General features: G+C 38.2%; 1 protein-coding gene across 9 annotated transcripts in view; it reads right to left on the reverse strand.

Moving 5' to 3' along the window:
- Positions 1–13192: 13192 nt before the first annotated feature.
- Positions 13193–20543, reverse strand: part of OPA1 (OPA1 mitochondrial dynamin like GTPase) — a 56574-nt gene continuing 49223 nt past the window's right edge. For 8 of the 9 annotated variants that reach the window (XM_074833941.1, XM_074833940.1, XM_074833937.1 and 5 more), the window contains 2 exons: positions 15680–15757; positions 13193–15165 (listed from right to left, as the gene is read on the reverse strand). In XM_074833941.1, the coding sequence (XP_074690042.1) occupies positions 15693–15757 (65 nt within the window). In that variant the 3' untranslated portion in view covers positions 13193–15165; positions 15680–15692. The other variant, XM_074833934.1, reaches the window with a different exon arrangement.

The raw sequence follows: 20543 nt of genomic DNA on the forward strand, positions 1-20543 counted from the left end.
AGGATCACTGAACTCCCTTGATTTCCAGTATCAGTAGAAACAAACAGCAGGAAAACTTCACTTAAGTCAGAGGACCCCCACTCAAGCAATATCGAACAACCTTGAAAATCCAAGATTAATGTTGACAGAAAAAACCATGATGATCATCAGTGTGCATTATACCTCAGAATCTCTCTCATGCTGACCAAGCCAACATCTACCTCAGGAGCATCTTAGACCTAATAGGTCTGTTTCCAGCTTATTATAAATGAAACCGATGTGTGTTACCTTGAAAATGTTTGCTTGAAAAATTCACAGCTAGCTGGCCAACCCTCTTCTCTGTATTATCACCTAAACCCCTCAGTTTTGCACGCGGGTGTTTGACTGGGACAATCTTTTCAGAGTTAATTCTGCCCTTGTTCTTTATTAGAGTAATTGCTAGCAAACTTCACAACGCTGTGGAATCCCTGTGATGACCAAGCAAAACATAACAGGAATGACATTCTGGGGGACCTGAAAACCTGAATGGTGGCAAAATTACTGAAAAGAAGAGGAATTCCACAAACACTCGGGAATTTATGCCATAGTTCTCCCAAAAGGTTTTTGACTTAGACTTCGCACACCCCCTCTGTCTTCTGTCATCTAACATGATGTGATTCCAAGGGGATCCTTTTGTCTTTTGACTCTAAATTAAGCCTTACATACAGGAAAGCTATTTCCAGAAGGACGCAGAGAAAGGGGATTTCAGACACAGAATACTTCAATGGTGAGGCATATCCAGAGAAAAAGGCCATACCAAAGCACTGGTTTTAGAATTTGAATAAGCAAAAAAGCCAGCCTTGTATTTCTCATCAGCCACGTGGGTTTGCACAATTAAACCACAATAGTTTCTTCCAGGGCTTTGTTGAGGTCCAGAATAGCCCTATGTGAGTGTGCAGTGTGGCATACCATGCCTATTCTCTTCTCTCTGCAGGTCTGTCTGCCCAAGGCAGCTCCTCTGCTCCATACAAACCTGTTTCTCCCTGGCTGTTGGAAAGGAGTTGTGGTTTTACTTTGCTGCGCTTGAGCAGTGTTTCTGATAACGTCTAGGATCAGATGTTGGGAACCTCTAGGAAATATTTAGTTCAGGTCACACTGAAGCCTTTGTTCAGTATTTCCTTAAAGAAGGCAATTTTCACATTAGCATTTATTGTAAATTTATCAGGCCCAAGGAACCTGACAAATTCTGGAAAAACCCTCCTGCCATACATTTTGGATGTCCATGAATGAATATTTTTGATAGAGAACAGGTCTTATTCAGGGATTTCTAGCTACTTCTCATCCTAAAATCAACTGTGCAGGTAACAACCAGTACAGCCAACAGTTCCAAGTTGAAGCTTACAAGACACTCTGAATATGGCTTAATACACATTTCCACTTTCTCTGAGGTGGAGTTGATGGAGGCTACTTAGAGTAAAGACTGCTTGGTTCTTTCCCATTATAAATTCCTGATTATCAGTGGCTGAAAAAACATTACCAACATGTACCTGTTCATAATAAAATTTCTTATGCTAGTTGTCTGATCCCAAATGATTTCATTGTTGCTATTAAATACAGAAAATGCTAAGAATCTCTAGAGCTTCTTTGCTTAGGAAGTGGACTTCAGATTTATTAGGAGAAAGCCTAGTTCTCAAATATTTTCTTAACAAAAAATTGGCTTTTTTAGGGTTAAGATACAGTTCTGGATTATTTTGAAGAACACATTTGAAGCCAACAGTTTCTGAAGGACCAAAGATAATGAACTGTTGCTCATCGATATGGGTAGTCCCAGGTTGTCATATACATGTATGCAGCGGCCGAGGAAGCCACACACCAAATATTTTAAATAAATAGACAAAATAAATGGCAATATAAAATGTTCTTGACTTTGTTTTATAACAGCATCCAGAGGTCTGTCTGTACAGGAATGGTAGTTTGTTACCATCCAAAGTCCTACTCCAAAGCCTCAACAGGGTGGAGGGCTGACGCCAGCTGTATTTGGCCTGATGAGCTCCTGCTAGCAGACAAGCTGGACGGTGCTGCCTCACACAGAGTCCAACGTGTTCCTTCAGAGACTGCCATTCCCTTGCCCCCAGGAACTACCGTCTCCTACTGAAGCACCAGGCTGTGTCCCTGCCCTGCTCCCACCTCCTTCACCCTGAATAGCCCACAAGGTCTGGCTGAGCCTTTCTGGGAACTGCTTCCTTCAGAAGGGAAGCAAGAACCTGCAAGATTACTTACAAGCCTCATTCCTACCACAGAGTGCATAGGGATATATATCACCCAGAAGCAAAAATCACAAGAGCTGAGCTTATTGTTGAAAAAGGGATAGTATCAGCTTTGAACATGTGAAAAACCCAACCCCCTGAACTGGGTAGTGGCTGGCAAATCAGCTTCTGCTGTACACAACTTTGGCTGGCTCAGCCAGAACAACAGCCACTTCTGCCATCCACATTTGCAGGTAGATGCAAAAAAACTGAAGCTTTATGGGATGCAGAGGCACAGGGCTGATGGCTGCTAACTGTCTTTGTCCACTTCACAGCTATTGCTGGGGGCATTGAGGGGGAGCCTGGAAAAGCTTGCTTTTGCGAAACCGAGAAACAGGTCTGACTTCCTCCTGGCTGGGATTTTAGTCAAGGCCGGCACAGTGAATGCCTTGTTCTCCCTTGGAAGTTCAAGACAGTTTTGTTTAGGGGAAATAGAGGCTTCAGCAGCTGCTTTTCGGTAAAAGGAACCTTATAGACAATAGGTGAATCATCCCCAAAAGCAGTCACTTGACATCAGCCACAAAAGCTTCCAGCCTCATGATCAACGAGCCCTTCTGAACTAATATAGGCAGAATTACAGTGGTATTTTCCTGAAGTATGGAGCTTTGCCTCTCCTTTTTTGCTGGGAACACAATTATAATCCAATCTTCCACTCCCTTCAGCTTTGAATTACCCAAAACAAGGCTACAACATGGAAAAATGTGAACAGTAGATCATAGGACTTGTCCCATCTCAGCACCTGATGGTGAAATCCATGCTGGCCTCTTCCTATTTCTTTGACCTTAGACTTTTTTAGCATGTGACTGCATTAACCTCAAAGGCAAAGCTGTTTTTTTCTGAGACACAAAGGAAAAGGAAGCAAGATTAGTTCATCCTAAAAAGGCAATAAAAAGCACACGCTATACCTATTTGTGTGTCTACTGAGAGTATAAAAAGCTGTGGATTAATTTTTTAATACATCTGTCGAGGGGTCCAATCCTGCAAGGTGGTGGGCACCAGTCTAGAGAAGCAGGGTCCAACTGTTTGCAAAGGCTCTCTTTCTTGCAGATTCACCTCCTAACAGTGTTTGAGTTAATGTTTCATATGTAATATCATAACTGCAGATGTGCAGCTGGACACTTTTCAAACAGATTCATTGTGATTTAGGTTCTCTACCATTTTAGCTTGCAAACTGGCCTAAATAAAGTTTTCATGCAGTTCACACCCAAAACAAACTGTAGGTGAAATTGGAGATGTGAAGCAAAGGAATCTTCATCCTTGACCTAAATATGAAATAAATAACAAAGCTGTAGTGAACAAAGACCAAAGGTAGCATGCAAAGAGATCTTTGTTAATGACACCATTCTTCTGGGGCATGTCCCCACTGAATCGCACACAGCTGAATTACTCCAGTCTGACCCAGAGGGATGACTCACATTAGCAAACAAATGAGCCAGAGGTGCTAGTGAAGCAGAAGGGAGAGACCATGAACTGAAACTATGGAGGCTGGAACTCAGGTGACACTGGACCTTCACAGAAGTCATGGGGAGGTTGGAGAGGACAAGGAAGAGCCAAGGAGCAGTGCTCTGCTCAAGTAACAGGATGTATGCGATGGAATTTGTCAGCTGCATTTTGGCTCATAACCATTTTGCCTCTTCTAACACGCTGTCATGGAAAAGAAAGAACTGATAGTAGTGGGCTTGCAACATAGCATTTCCTTTCCAGAGGGACTAACGTTAACTGTACTAATCCACAGTGGCTTTTTTCTGCCAAGTATTCTTCACTTTCAGACTCTTGAAGCCTAGTCTGGACTCCTCAACATAGATCTGCAGCATAATAAAGGAGGGTGGTACAGATAGCTTTCCAAAAGAGAAAAGAGCTCCCTGAACAGCAGCCATGCCATTGCCCTCCAGTGTTTTCAGGAAGAAAGTGGCTTGTTTCAGCATCAGTTTGAAGTAACCATGGCAGAGACAGGATGTTTGGTTTCAGAGAGCAGGCAGTAAGTTTATATTGTCAGAGCAAACACTTGGGCCTCCAGATCACAACATCCCTTGTTGTTTACAGAGTGTGTTATGCTAGAATCGGATGCGAAGATGCACTTCATGGTAACAAAAGAGGACAATGCCATTATCCTGCAATTGTCAACAGTGTTACAGTGCTGAAGACTTTAGTTCAATATTTGCCAAGCAGTAAAATGAGCAATGCCTGTCAGTTTGTTGACCTAGATGCATCAGTTATTAGAAAAACTATATTGAGCAGACAGCAGTTCAGTTTCAATTGTTTGGGACTAAATACCAGTCACAAAACTAAGTGCTATTGAGTTACATTCAGATTAACAAGAAAACTGTTGAAATCTTGTTCAGATGCTGTCGCCAGGATACAACAAACAAGCGTCCTTATGTTGAAACACTTTCAAACCAAGTGTAACAACAGTTTTGTCAGAGCCAGGCACTACTACTCTTGCAGACTGAAATTTCAAGGGGCATTTAAAATGCTGTAAACATCCTTTCCTGGAAAGGCTGAAAACCTCAAAAAAAAAGTTACCTTCCCCTTAATGCAGAATGATGGCTGTGGCTTCATCGACAGATGTTCTGCAAGCTTTAGGCTACAGCAAATGTTGGCACGGTGTACATGTCTACCAAACCATAATTTTGTTCAGTCACCTGTGTCACAGCACAGCCAGAAAGGCTTCAGCTGGCCATCCCTGCTGGGAAGGCAGCGGGACCTGGGAAGGCACCTGCCCTTGCCTTATACCAGGGCAGATGTAGGCAGGATTAGTACTCCAGTTGCATACAATTCTGGGTAAGTGGCACAGACTCTTGCCAGCAGCCTAAGTGTCCTTCCCTTGCATTCTGTGTGACACCTCCCACTGCCAAATCACTTTATTACTGATCTGCAGCTGCAATCCATGTACAGGAGAACTACAAGCCTGTAGAATGGGCTTGTGCTAGATCACAGGACAGAACAAACAGTACTGACCCTAACACTTCTGCAGAAAAAAAGGATGCAACAACATTGAGTTAAAGCAAAAATCAAGTGTGTTCTCCTCTGTTTCTTGCAGGCACTGTTTCAGGCCTCAAAGGGCTGACAATGCTCAGCCTTCAGCTAAAGAGCTGACAATCATCCCTACCCTACCACACTGAACAGGCAACTTCATGCCTGCAGGTAAAGTCTGTCAGAATCAGGAAAGGATCAGCATTCATGAGAATCCTTTGTCCATACTACAGTGAAACAGTTTTGCAAAAGCTTGATTGGTGAAGCCTACTGTAGACTGTGCCTTTGTGCTTCACTTGGGAAAAGCTGGCAAAATACTTCTCCCCATCTTGCCCAAGGAATCTACCTTCCACAGAGATCCGCTGCCACTCACTCTCCTGTAAGTGTCCTGCATCAATCACGTACTGCAACTGCTTCTAACTGCATGGACTCTACATATTGGGTGCTTACTAACTAGTAAGGATGCCAAAACAGGCATGACAAATACCTAGTATATTAAAGGCAGAAGCTCACCAGTTGGCTTCAACCCATGTTTTCCTAAGACAATGCACATATGTCACAGAGATTCCTCTCCAGCTTATCCAAGCTCTCAGAAAGGCTTTTCTTTACATTTTAAAAGAGGCCTCGGATGCTAAGATACCATTCTGCTTTCTTAAGTAATGTCACAAGACTTCTGGTTTGGCCACACAGTTGCTCTTTAGAAATGAAAAGGAGAGTCCGTGCTTCTGCTTGGGACAAGTGGCAAAAACACTGCAATCTTTTTTATAAAGAATAGAGGGGAAAAAAGAGGAGAAAAAAAAAAAAAGATCAGGAACTGAGTTCAGTCACTCTGGGAACCCAGCCTTTATGTACTGTTTACCAAAAGGATGAGCTGGGGAAAGGGGTGAGGGGCAAATGCGTGCATTAGGTCTCACCTGCTGATTCTCAGGAGTCATGAATATTCTTATAATCCCCGTCTCTTGGTCCAACAGGCTACAAGCCTTTTCATCACAAAGCTTAATTTCAACGAGGATCCGGGAGTTGCTCTAAGCTTCAGCAAGTGGTATAATATTCCCTTGTTTCCACATGAAAACAGCCTCTTGCCACAAACCACTCTCCAATGTTTCTTCTCTGTTACTCACCGACTAATAGCATTTGTCTTTCAGACTAGATTAGATACTTAAATAAATTCTGTTCTGGACTATGCAGAGAGCAGTCAGCAAGTCACTATTTCCGAGGTAGTCAGCACATTTTTTTCATTGCATACATATGCATACATAGTACATACGCTGAGATACAGGTATATTTATAAAATGTGCTACACACTTGTAGTTAAAACCAAGACATCAGAAACAAAACTGAAAAGGGACGTGAGCAGTAGTGTGAACTACACCGTGTATTTTTCAAGCCAGACGGCACTATTGTAAGCTTCTAATCTGACCTTCAGCACATCACAGGCCAGAGAATGTCACCTGGTGTGGGCGTAATTTACATGCCAATAGGGCAGAAGAGGACAGGGAAGGAGATTGTGCAGGCAGGAAAAGCAAACAGGGTGTGTAAAAACATGTAACAAAGCAGATAAACCTTCACGAGATAACCTATGGCTTCCACAAGTCTTGCTGAATTCTAATTTTCAGGCATCAGGCAGTGGAAAATTATTTTCTTTTACTGAGAAGGGAAGTGTTATCTCCTCCAGATGAAGGGATGGACGATGCATAAACTGACAGGAGGGAAAAGGGCCTTTTTAAACGGGAAGCTCTTATTTTCCTTATGGCAATAGTATCCAGTCGCAACCAATCTTGGGCCATGAAACAAACATTTAATAGCCTAAAAAAAGGTTCCTTGCAAAAAGATCTAATTGATCAGAGCTGCTAGATAAAAGTCATGATAAAAATCAATGTTTCGTCCACTGGTTAGAGCAGAGGTGCTATGGTAACAACAAAAGGGATAGCATTGCCCTCCTGGTTATTGGTGGAAAATGTTTTAAATTTTTAGTTATTTATATAGTTTTTAAAATGGTCTTAAACAGTTACTATTCATGCTGATCTTGCTTGTGAGAAAGTAGGCAAGGCCTCACACGAAGTGATACATCATTAGTGCTGGAACCCTGTGAAAGTATGAAGTGTTTTAGCAAGAAATCTGGAGGGTGGAGCAGGGAAGCTCTTCTATTTGGATGAAGTATTTAGTTCATAATTAGACCTAAACAACAAAATAATTTGGACATGCAAATAGCTTTCAGGTTAGGTGGGTTTGAAATTACAACTGTTAGATTAACTCATCTTCCACCTGAGATATACAAACATACCACAGAGGAATCACAAATAAGCATGAGCAGTTTGTTTTGGGGGTGCCTTGAATCTGTGCAGTATGTGGAAGCTTGCTTTTCAAGCTTAATAGTATTTACTTCATAACATGTAATTATCATCTAGTTCTGTAAGTGCATGCAGAAAATACGTTAACATGCATAGGCATCAATATGATAGAAGATATCCCTTATGTCTGTACACTCAAGTTACAGTCCACAAAAGTAATATTTTTAATATATCTACATTTTTTAAGGCAACACCCTTACCTGGGGTATGATCATCCTCTTTCATTCCCTTTATGTCTGTGTCTTTCATACCAACTCTGAGGCCTGATGTTCTTGCAGATTTGTCCCAATGTCTGCTTTGGCTTGTGGAAGCCTTCTGTAAAGCATACACGCAACACAAAGGGATGAGCCCAAATGATAAACAGGCCTCTCACTAGATTTCTACTGGGCTAAGCAGATGCAGATTGTTGTGCATCTCCCATTTTCCTCCCAGATGCATGCTGCTGTGGCAGTTCAAGTTACCCAGAACATTTCTCTTAGAACACCTTCATGAATACTGACAGCAAAATAACATAGATTGGTTCCTGTTGTGGTTTACTTATGAGGGAGCAGTATTTTTGTGTTATGTTTGATACCTTGCAGCATCTGAAATGTAAAAATCATACCTTAGGGATCCATTACTCAAGAGGTAAGAACAACCCTCCAAACATCATGGCATTGACAGCAGAGGGCAAACTTACAACTATGCAGGATAGCTATGGTGGTGTTCCCACCTCACATTTTGCTACTGGTCACATTCCTCCAGTCTTCCTTCTACAAAAGTATCTTCAAGGATGCACAGCTCTGGCAACTCTAGTATGAAAGGCCTCATTGCTCCTAAGAGTCAGTCTTGGTATGTGGGAAACCATTGATTTCCTTCCCATCAGACACATGATCCAAGATCAATCCCTAAACAAAACCACATGACTCTCTTCAAACCTAAGACGTGCTCTGCCAATTTCGGACATAGGACTGAAATACTCCTTCGCAATCCATTGTCATTCAGTGTATGCTGTACTCAGCTTTTGCCTCAGTCTCAACTTCTTCCCAACTAAACCACCTAACACTGGGCTGTTCAAAGGTTGTTCTTTGTTTGCTTCTTGTCTGCTCTTAAAACAGATGTTTCAAGGCATGAGAGAGGATATACACACATGCACACTGGAAAAAAAAAAAAAAAAGGTGTCCAGGTGTTTAAGCGATGCCAAATATGAAAGAATTCCAGTTCACTGCTTTCTCCTTTAATCTGGCAATTCCAAGGGACCAAGCGTGTCACGACTTGTACCCAGAACACTTTCCGCTCGGGTGAGTTCAGACAAGGTCTGCATTAACTCCCCAACCTGCAAGAAAATTATTTGAAACAAAAGGTTCAGATATGTCCATTTCCCTCCAACAAGCCTGGAAACAAATGGTACAGGAATGAGGTCAGAAAGGAATCATCCGCCTACCATACCGCTGAATTCATTTACCTACCTCAGAGCCCATTCAAGGAAAGGGGTGGGATGGGGAACAAGGGATGATATAAAGCAGAATGAAGCTCTGGGGTCGCTCGCTACATTACAAGATTTGACAGGCCTTTGCCAGCCTTCAGCTTCTTTGTGTCTTTCACATAATAGAGAAACACAAACTGAGCAGCCTGTGATCTGGGGGTTGCACTATTAGACGGAGCAAACCCTTTGCAAATGCTAATAGTATTGTAGCATCCTGTCAGGCAGCAACACAAAAAAGGATGTTGATTTTCACATGAACCAGAACAGACTCATTGTAAGGAAGGTTGCAATGAACGTTCCATCTCTAAACATCAAAAGCCATAGGCAACTGGCTTGGGGAGATGAGGCAACATACTGCTACAAATGTTCTTAAATATATGGGGTACACTGTTACCTTAACGCGTATTTCATGAGGCTAGCAAAGAGAGAACAGCTGCTTGAAGTGGAAGTGAAAATGATCTTTGGTTATGATTTCTGTAGTGAAATAATTTCTAGATCTAAAGAGGCTTTTGTTGTGCAATCTACTGTATTCTAGCAGTTTGGAAGAGATGTTCCTTTATGAAACATGAATGTGCAGATTCAGACACGGGTAGAGTTTATACCATTTCCAAATGGTAAGGTTGATAGTAATAGAGCCCAAACAAAATGTGCTTGTCCTTTTTGGTTCTAAGGATGTGGCAGCTGTCAGTCTTGTCCAGTGTTGCCCGGTTCTTTTCTGAAAAAAAGTCTCTAAAATGTTCAAGAGGATACAACACTTAAACTATTTCTGTTATAAAACTTATAAAATACCCTTTTAAGTCAAACTTCACATCTTCCCCTATATTAGAAATGGTATAATCCATGTTGTTAATAAATGCACGACTACAATTAACTTTCAAAAAGTTCATCATTGTCCTTTGGGTGAAAAACTTGAAGAAAGCTCATCTTGTTGGTTGTCACTACCAAGGATAGTTCAGAAATCCATTTTAAAGTCAGAATGTGAAATCACCACACAGGTTAGGATGCACTGCTCTGGAAGCCCTCTTAGATCCTACAGACTTTCAACAGTAGCAAATAAAGAGCCTTCTATCAGTGTTCTGCAACACAAACACACAACTGTTTGCAGCTATGCACAGTAAATAGCTTTCACCAGAAATGGCTAGAAATACTTCTGGAATTGGCTCTAGAACAGCACCTAGAGCCAGTTCCAGAATCAGTCCCACAGCCAGCAGCTGGCTCATTTCTGGATTCATCTCCAGAACTATGTCTAGAACCCCACTAAGTGTCAATTTGAGAAACACTACAATAAGCTGCTAGACCCAACTCTCAGCCTTATCGCCACAATCACTTCTAGAGCCACTTCTGGAAACATTTCTCACCGACAGCACCAACCCAAGAAACTTATCTAGAGTCGATTTCAGAAATGTTTCTAGAACAGTTTCTGAGGTTGGGTCTAGATTTGTTTCACAAGCCATTCCAGAACACTTTGAGAACTATTCCCTGAATCACTTCTACAGTAAAAACTAAAATCATGCCTGTGATTTTTAGCATTTCTGACAGAACAACAGCTTGGATAATTTCACCTTCTAATGTGCTACAGCACTGAGGTGATGGCAGATGGAAGCAAGATTTGTGTACACAGAAATCTGCATGGGTTTTCCATTCCAGCACCACAGCATAAACAATCATTACAATCTCTGTATCCTTTCAGCTTCTTCCCTTTGTTTCTGCTGTATAATATTTTATACTGAAAAATTCTTAATGACAGCCTTGTTCTGTAAAAGGTCTGTGATCACAGCCACACAACATACAGCACTTTTGACCAACTATGGCTTTAAGAGTTATCTGACTACACAGGACCCATCTTGCAATGGCTTTACAATGCATTTTATTTATCTTACTGAATAAAAACTAGCAAGTGATTGATCAAGGTGTGTAAAGATTTCTGCAAGGGAAGATGGATTACTTTTTTTTCTTTAAGCCAATTATTAAGCCCTATAGAAAAACATATTTATTTCCATTACGCAGCTGATCAGAGAGTGTTCATAAAACATCTCCTAGCCTGCAAATCAAACATCAAGAACCATGTCTGTACACAAGACAGCAGTATCTGGAAATACAGTAGTTCAGGCCAGCATGGTAGTTTTTAATCAGAACTGTAGTCAAACCTCTTACTTTCTCTCCAGGCTTTGGAAATGGGCAGGTTTCTACTTCTCAGTCAATGGAATTCTCTAGTCAGATGCTTCCTGAGGAAATGAAAGTAAAATGAAAATATGGGAAGCTAGTTTATTAGCTGCTGTTTCTTCAGATAGCCATATATACTAAGTTCTTGTGAGCTACCCCAATATCCGAGTAATCTTCACCACTGTACATCCCATCCGTGTGAGAAAGCATGACTGGAACATTTCCTAAAGCACCTCAAGACCTAGAAACACATTCCAAATAGTCAAAGAAAACTCATGCTGCCACTCTGCAAAAACACAGAGGGATCATCACAGTCTGAGTTCATATGGCAACACCTTCACGGACATAAAAATATCCCACAGACATCTCCAGGATCAAATCCAAGATCACCAAGAACATGGAGTTCTAACTGACTCAAGAGGCCCTGGGTCTGACTTAAAGATCCCATATTTCAACATTTATCAACTGAAGTGATGAAATCTCTTCCATCTTTTTAAATACAACTGTTAAGAGCTCACAAGTTACATTTAAGATATATGGAAGTTAAATTCTCTCAACTTTAGCTTTGGAAATACATCATAACTCAGTTTCGGGTCAAAATACACTCACTCAAAAAATTGATTATGTATCCTTGATGGTGAAATAGAGCATACCAGTGCATTTAATAAGTAAGAACTTCACTTGACATTTTTACCCTCTAACTTAACTATGCTTGCTTTTGACACTTTTATACATTTCCAAGTTTTTAATCTCTCTCGTGGTCTGATAACGTAGGATGAGGTTACTAGTAACCACGCAGAAGGAAGGAATAATTCTTGACATTTGAAAAAGCACCATTTGTACCTTTTTCATGAAGAAGCAACAGAAAAACCCTCATCTCATGAAAGACTGAAGCATCTTACTATATGTACATGACAGTAAAGAACATGCTTTAGAAATGAAATATCCATTTATGTAATAATTACATTCACATTTGCTGATCCCCTCCCTAATCTCAAAAAGCCACAGAAATTACAGATTAGTTTTACAATAAATTGCTTTATGCAGAATCTGAAGGTAGTATATGTAATATAGAAAAGTATCCTGAACTTGGCAAAACAGGTCGGAATAACATACTTTTCAGTATCATGTGAATTTTAGCGACAGTTCAAATAATTACTATCTAAAAATTCTTGTAATAATCCACACATCCTTCTTATGCTGCTTAACATAACTACAGCTAACTATCTAGAAGATACTCCTTAAAACGAGCAATTTTGAAGTGGCCAGCTAACAGCACTTAAATCCATTTTTACTAACTTACTAGTGAGATAAGCACAACTTGCCATAACTCTTCTTTCCTCTAAGCTTAACATAAAATCCTATAAAAAACAGCATAAAATTACCTGTTGCTTATTTGTCAAGACCATTTTTGGTTAGTTTAATCATGAAATCAAGTTAATGTAGAGTTATACTCCTTCACTGATCCTAACATGCCCATGTCTGCAATTTAAGCTTTGTGGAGCAAATATGCAGCAGCTACAATACCACAGTTTCACAGTGATTTTTTTTTTTTTTAAAACAGATTTAGTAAAATTTTTCTTCATCTAGAAGAAAGAAAAAAGAAAGAGATATATTCCTGAATTCGTGGACTGCTAAACTGACTGCCCTATAATTCTCAAACCCATTGTCCCAGAAAGCATGTTTATTTTAAGTGCACCTGAAAAATAACACTCCATAACCAGTCTTCATTTATACTTTGAATATCAGTTCATTATCTAAACTTCCAGAGACACAAGCTTTCAACATGATTTTTCATAAGACATCTTTGTCTGAATGTATTACATAAATGCTAATGTAACCATTAATTTATATAGTAAAAGATACCACAATTACCACTAACCTGGTGCTGACACAGCACTTCTGAATAAGACATTTTAATATCATTAACTGTATACTTTTTCACAATTTAACAAACGAGAAAAAGAAGGCCAAAGTGACTTCTGAATTAGGTGCAATAGCACCGTGTTCAAACCCCACATTTTATTATTCCTTCAGTTACATTTTTATTCAATAAATACCTAGTTTTCATGGAATACATCATGCTAAGTCTTAGATGAGCAGCACAGAGAAGTTGGAATTAAAACTACAGGAACATCACACTAAGAGATGAACTCTGGGCCACGGGATGCGATATTTTGCAACATTTACATTACACAGAAGTTTCAAACAGTGACCTCTAGGTAAATGCAAAAGTTGGTTGTTTTTCTTTTTTTTGTCGTTTGCTTGTTTTTTACAAAGAGGGATTTAACACAAGTACAGACTTACTTCACTTGCTATACAACCTAAGGACTCTGTCTTCAGAATTGTGCAAACTTACATTTCTGAAATTATCTTCAGAGAATGATGATGACACAAGCCATTTTTTCATTTTTTTGTTCTCAAACACTCATTTTCAGGAAGTAATTTTAAACAGAAAATCCCAAAACATTTAGTTAGATTACATTGAAATATTCAACCTTTCAACGCCATTTTATGAATAGCTCTACATTAACTTTTTGTCCACTTAACTAAGTATTTTATGTTTAAACATTTGGGGAACATCCTACCAAATTTTGTATTGGTTCCTCTGAGAGCAAACAGAAACAGTATCTGTTGGAAAATATTCAGATTCCTCTCTTTGAATTGCCACACATCAAAATCAACAGCCTTTTCAAAAGGGAAAAATAAACCTAGGTCAATTTTTCAACATACATAATCAGACAGCTGCAAAACAAACTATTTTCAGGTCTTACATCATCTTCCACAGAAATATTCAGAAGTGTTTCCAGATCATCTGTGAGAAAGTGGGCAGAAATATATGGTGGTGATTAATCACCAGGCACCTATGATACAGAGCCTATATCATGCTTAAATTTGTCAGAAGCAACATTTCTATGGCAAAACTGTAAGGCAGTAAAAGAAAGACTACTTACTATTTTTACTATACTGAATGATAGAAACCAAGTGGGTGTGGAAGGACCTTGTGCATAACATTCTTATAAAAGCGATTTTGGTCTACAGTAGCTATTAGAAAAAAGAAATTAATTATATTTTTCCTTTTTTAGTTAAGGAGGTTGGACAAGTTGGAATTGTACAGAGTATCTTTCTACATTTCACATGTACTTGATCAGGTTACTCTGTACCTATGGTGAAGGGAGAAGTTAGCAAGAAAATTAGAGTCTGTGCAATCCCAGAAATGAAATGTAATTGGCTGATTCAAGAGTAACAACATATATTAGGAAAGAATGGGTAAAAGGAGCAGCTGTTGACATTATTTCCTGAGCCAAACCTTTTAAGGTATCAGTGAATAGCAGTCTGTACTTTCACTTGAAAGCACTACACGAATTGCTTAGATGATGTCTCTCAAGAGTTTAGGAGTTCAACAAAATCCACAACTTCCTCTCAAGATCTCAATACTATGCTTTCAAATCTGTACCAGCGTGATCAGAGAATGCTTCAACACAGAGCTTAACAAATACAAATGGTATTACTTAGAAGGGCATTTTAATGTACATACAAATACTAAAAATTTATGTCAAACTCCCAGGATCATTTGCAGGCAAGAAAACAGATAAAATCATTTTATGAATCTGATCCAGCTCTACCATACAAGACAGATGCCAAAAATAAAAGCTTTTTTCCTTTCATGAAAAAAACCCATTAAATGTACAACTTCAGCAAGCTCTCAAGCTATCTCACTGACACACAAGTCAGATTCTTCTGTCATGTGCATGTAGCTTCAAAAATTAAAAGAACAGGTGGATTCTAACTGAATTTCTCAATTCCACAAGACACTATTTTCTTTCTCTTCCAACATTTCAGGATGCTTCCCAAAAGATAGGAAAGAGAATGGGACACAAAAGTCCTTTCTTTTCAGTCTTCTTTGTGCAAGGTATCCTGGAAAAAGCTGCATTCTTGTGTAAAGTTGCTGTTGAAACAAAGGAGATTATTTTAAAATGTGTGCAAATATATGACAGCACTTAGGCTTATGTTTTTGAGAATTAATATAGAAGAAAGAAATTTGGAAATTACCTGCATGCAAATATTTTTACTAACAATACACAGTGCCTTTAAGGAAAAAAAAGAATCAAAATGCTTTTATAGACAAGAAAAGTGTTCCCTTAATTTTGATTCCAGCTAGTTATGCCTTCTTTCTCTTAACACAGATAAAAATAACAAAGACTAATCAAATAGCCTACAGTGTTTCACAATATGCAAATAACTAGCCAGTAACTGTATTTCTACTAAGTTTCATATCTGCTTGTAGTGTAAAAGCTGAAAGTATAGTTCTGCAGATTAGAGGCAAGCAGCAGCAGCAGCCAGGCACTGGAATAAAACAAAAAGGAATTTTCACAAAGTCTGTATCTAAAAGAGATGGATAATAATTTTATATTGAACACTGAGAAATTGTAACAATTTTTTTACAATCTAAACATGATCACCTGCTTGAACAATCTACTTTTCTTGATGGAGGGCTTCTATGAAGGCTTCAAGTTTTTCCTGGATTTCCCGAACTTTTTCTGGAGGAAAGAAAAATTACTTCTTAATTGAGGACGTGCCCAGAAAGAAAAAAACAAAACCCAAACCCAAACCTTCAAACATGAACAAAAACTAATGCTGTCATCAATATTACCCTATGCACTTGGTTCTTAACTATGTAGATTTAGAACATTTTTCTACATTAGAAGAAATGAAACCCTGTCCCATGTGAAGAACTTCTACAAACATATTTTATGATTATCATGCTAATTTAATAATTCAAAAATTTACCAAAGCAATCCAGTACTGGAAATGTAGTTCAAAACCCTGAAATTTCTTTTAGATCATGCACAGCAGAACTACTGTACACCTGTTACATGTAGGGAGTTGTTATCTTTTAAATAATGCCCACCAATCCCTTTAGCTTTTAACCAGATATCCTTATTCTCTACAGCAAGTGTCACAAACACTACTAATCATTCTAGAAAGAGTTGAAAGCTAGTGCCCTTTCAGCAGGGAGAATTTCAGGGAACCAAACGTCAGTATTCCAGACACCTATTCAAAAGGGCATGCACAATGTTAAGAATGTTTAAAACTTGCACTTTATTTCCTTGCATTTCAGTAGTAACCAGATGGATATGGGCAGAATCTTATTTTATATAAATACTAAAGCTGGAAGTTTATTTCTCTACAAAAACGTGACTAAAACACAACTACAAATAGTTACTAAGAATGAAAAGGCAACATTGATTGAGAAAAATTCAGGGTTCAGGCATTTTTCCACTCTTTTCTCAATTCCATACAACACTTGTCATCATATAACCTATTTGATTTATTAAATTGCTTATGAAGCAAGATTTAGAACATAGCTGGAATCCAAAGCCTGCAAGATTTCCTGCTTCTCTCTCACCACATCCTCATTTGAGGCTCCTTCTGTGTGTGATTATAGCCATGAAAAAACACACACTTCAGAATATGAAGGAACAGGGGGAGAGCAGTAGGACAGAGAAAAATAAGTTAGATGAGCATAAACATATTTTTTTTTCAAGCTAAAAATACTATTGGATTAAAGCCGTATGTTTCCTTGTATAAGATACAAGGTTTGAGCTTTTTTTTTTTTAAAAAAATCTTTTATTAATGTTTTCTTCTCTTTAGCAATACCATATGTTATAAACTGAGCTGAAATAACAGCAAAACAGAAAGAAAAATAAAACAATCAGCCTTAAATGGGATACATAAGAATGAGTGGGGAAAAGAAAAAAATGACCTCCAAAGAGAATGCTCTAAGAATGTAGCTAAGGGAACTAAATGTTTCATCCAGTAACAAAGTGACAATCCCACAGACAGTTATAAAATCTATTTTAGACTAATTATAATAATGATAGCAATAATAATACCTCAACAAATCCCTGTAGTTCTGTTCTAACAGAAGTAGAGAATTTTAGTTGGCATTTGAAATAAAATATGGAAAATAGTCTGCATGAGGATGAAGAAATCTCAGACTTGTATCTTTACTATGCAATTCTCAGGTGAAAAAAGGCAAGCCATTTCTATGTTCAACACTTCAGTGTCCCCTTCCCCAATGGTGCTTATCTACAAACACGATGTACAGTGAGGCTGAAACACATTCTGAGTCCTAAAGAAAACACGAAAGAACTTTCTTGAATTTCAGCTGATTTTGTTTTTTTCAAGTACTTTGATATTAAATGAAGATTACAGCCAGTGTGAGGGCAAAAGCTGCATCTTAGAAGTTAAGAAACAGCAGTAGCAGATTTTTACCAAGAAAAAAAAATTTAAAAAGAATAAAAATCCTTGATTCAGTTCAGCAGAATCTTTGAAAGCTGCCAATGGAAAAAAAAGTAGTCCCATGATCACTTCGCCTTACTAAGCACATTCAAAATGTTTTCATTACTATCTTTTTAAATAAAAAAAGAATAAGTATTGTTTGAATGTCAGTATATAAACCTCTTGTGTAATGAAAACAGTAATTCTATGGCATTTATTTAGGCAACTACTTAGCTAGGTTTCCAATACTAATGCTCTATGTATGTTTACAAAATTAGCCTTTGAAATAATGTCCCATTATCTTGGACAGAGTTGACATATTTTTGGAAATTATTAATCCTGGACCTCACTCTCTAAAATGAGCAGCAGTTGCCACTGATAACTGGAGATTAGATCTCATGACCCAGAAGATCTCTTCATGTTGTGCTTTCAATAGCTTTATTTTTGATGTGGATTTTTTTTTTTTAATTGCTACCTGCTTTCCCCAAGTACGTTCTTTATATTGATCAAGCCGTTAGACTCAGTGAAAGCAGGCAGATTTAGCAGTATTAAATGCAAATATTTTTCCCTTCTCAACCTCTTGCTAATGAAATACTCCAGTCCTGAAAATTAATAGCATCAGCAAAAATCTATAATTATTATTTCACCCTTAAAAAAAAAAAGGTTTGTGCCAACAAAATCTATTTTAATTTTCTGATTAGGGCATATTAAAGTAACAGGATAGCAAATATGTATTCTACCAGAATATACTGAATCAGCTGTGTTTGCTCAGAGAACAGACATACTAAAATTGGCTCCATATTAAGAGCACTTTATTAGTTTTTATACTTGGACTGAACTGAAATGATTGCTTAACTGTAATAATTATGAGGTCTTGAGGTAATTTAATACTTTGAAAACACATGCTGGCTATTCTTAAAAAAAGAACAGTTACAATGACTGCCAAATAGCTGCAATTATTCATGCTATGCCCTGTATTCCTAGCAGTAGTAAAGCCTTTTGCAGCAGCAGACCCCAGCCAACCTGTAACATTTTCCCACAAGTCCATTCTGTAGCACAGAGCAGCAGTCTGCTAAATTGGTTTACTTTTTAAATAGGCTAATGGCAGAGCTATGCATTTACACAATTACTAATCTTAATAAACCAGTAAATATAAAAGCTTGGGCAGAACTCTTCTAATGACTGCAAGTGCAGGGTCTGCAATTCCGGGATAACTGCCCACGGTTTCATCAGCACCATGTGACATTGCATTTGGAACAACAATTAATTGTTATAATTGTTACAATTCAAGAGTCAGATCTTTATTTAGGGCAATTCTCTCCTCTGTGTACCCACATTTGCAGGGTTTTGATTGACACCTAGATCAAAATATTAGTGACTTACACTTGTAAATTACTTGTAAATTATAGTATATTTTGTTTTGAGGAAGGTTTGTCAACATGTCAAATCTAGAACATCATTTGGGTTTCAGGTGAGAATACTTCTATAAGTAAATTAAGGGATAGACAAAGGTGACCTGTTGCTCTTTCTAGGTTTTGTGATACTGTGTTTTCCCATGTACAAGTGAGACACAGATTAAAAGCATTTAGCCTGCTAGCAAATTATTTTTGTAACAGGTTGAACTACCCCAGCACTGGTATACAAAGCTCCGGTACACAGAAGGCTGTTGAAGTACTACACTCTTATTATGCAGTGCTGTGGAAGTTTAAATACATACTATTGCTTACACTGGGTTCTAGAAAGACAACATGGTCTTTGGTAGTTTTAATGCAGACCTGAAGTTACAAATATGTAATTCTTCCAGCACCTGTTAAACAGTGATCAAAAATCAAATTAAATCAATGAAGAATAACTGTAACTAAATCCTTGTTTCCATCTTTAGAACAGTAAAATTCACAGGCCTAGGGGCAATGAATGGCTATTCTACTTCCCATTTACCCCGTGTTTACCTAAAAGATAAGCTGGTTCATACATCAACTCATTATGCCTCTTGATCTGGTCATGAATATTCCCATAATCCTCCCTCCATATCCCATAAAACTTCACTGACAGAATGAGGAAATTCTTTATTCAGATGTCTTGAGATCCTCATTCATGCTCAGTCTCTCCTTATCTCCATATGAAATGATATTGCTACCCGTTCATTTTCTTTTCATTAATCCTGTGATCCTAAATCTAAAAGGCTCAAAACCAGACTAATTGATCTGTAATGAGGATTTGGATACACTCTGAACACAGAAAGATGCAGCCACAGATAAAGTTTGCTTTTCCTAAAATCATAAGATGGTCAAAAGGGAAACCCCTGAAATATTCAGTCTTACCAGGAGTGCTTGCTTACTGATTGCTGCCTTAGATAGCTGAGCTTATTTACTAATTAACAGTGCAGAAACTGGGGAATCACTGCTAAAATGAAACAGCTAAAGTAAGTTATCAATCAAGTCTCCCAAGGTAAATCCAAATAATCTCAAAATAATATTAAACACAGATTACAACAGCAAAGTACTTTACTGATTTATTTCAACCATGCTTTAAGTAACAAGAAAGTTTTCTAGATATTTTCCAACTGCATTAATTGGTTTAATCGACGTGGCCTCTGCCCACAAAACCTGTCTTGCTTATACTTCTGAAGATAAATGAATTTTTAAGCATTCAAATCATACATACTTATCTGTAAAAAACCAATGGCTTTAGTGCAGGATTTAAGATGTTCACGTCTGTGCCAGAACAGGGAGAAAACTGAATGAGTATTTTAGGCAAATCAAAAAGCTTTCCCTTCCCCTGTTTACACGTTTTTCCATAGGACATCAAATTGCAGTTGCAGCATCAAGAAAATTGTAAAGTATTTCTGGACACAGATCCATCTTTATTTTGTGCTTTGATGAAACTTATAGCATGAAACAACCACAATAAAAATGTGTTAACATCTCATTATAAATCCTCCTGCTCTACATTAAAGTGATTTCTATCTCCAACTAATGTTTACACGGCTTTGATATCTGAAAGCTCATGGCTGTTATGCTTTTGCTCTGAATTGTGCTTAGA

This window comes from Strix aluco, chromosome 9 (genome assembly GCF_031877795.1).
Source record: "Strix aluco isolate bStrAlu1 chromosome 9, bStrAlu1.hap1, whole genome shotgun sequence".
Taxonomy (NCBI): domain Eukaryota; kingdom Metazoa; phylum Chordata; class Aves; order Strigiformes; family Strigidae; genus Strix; species Strix aluco.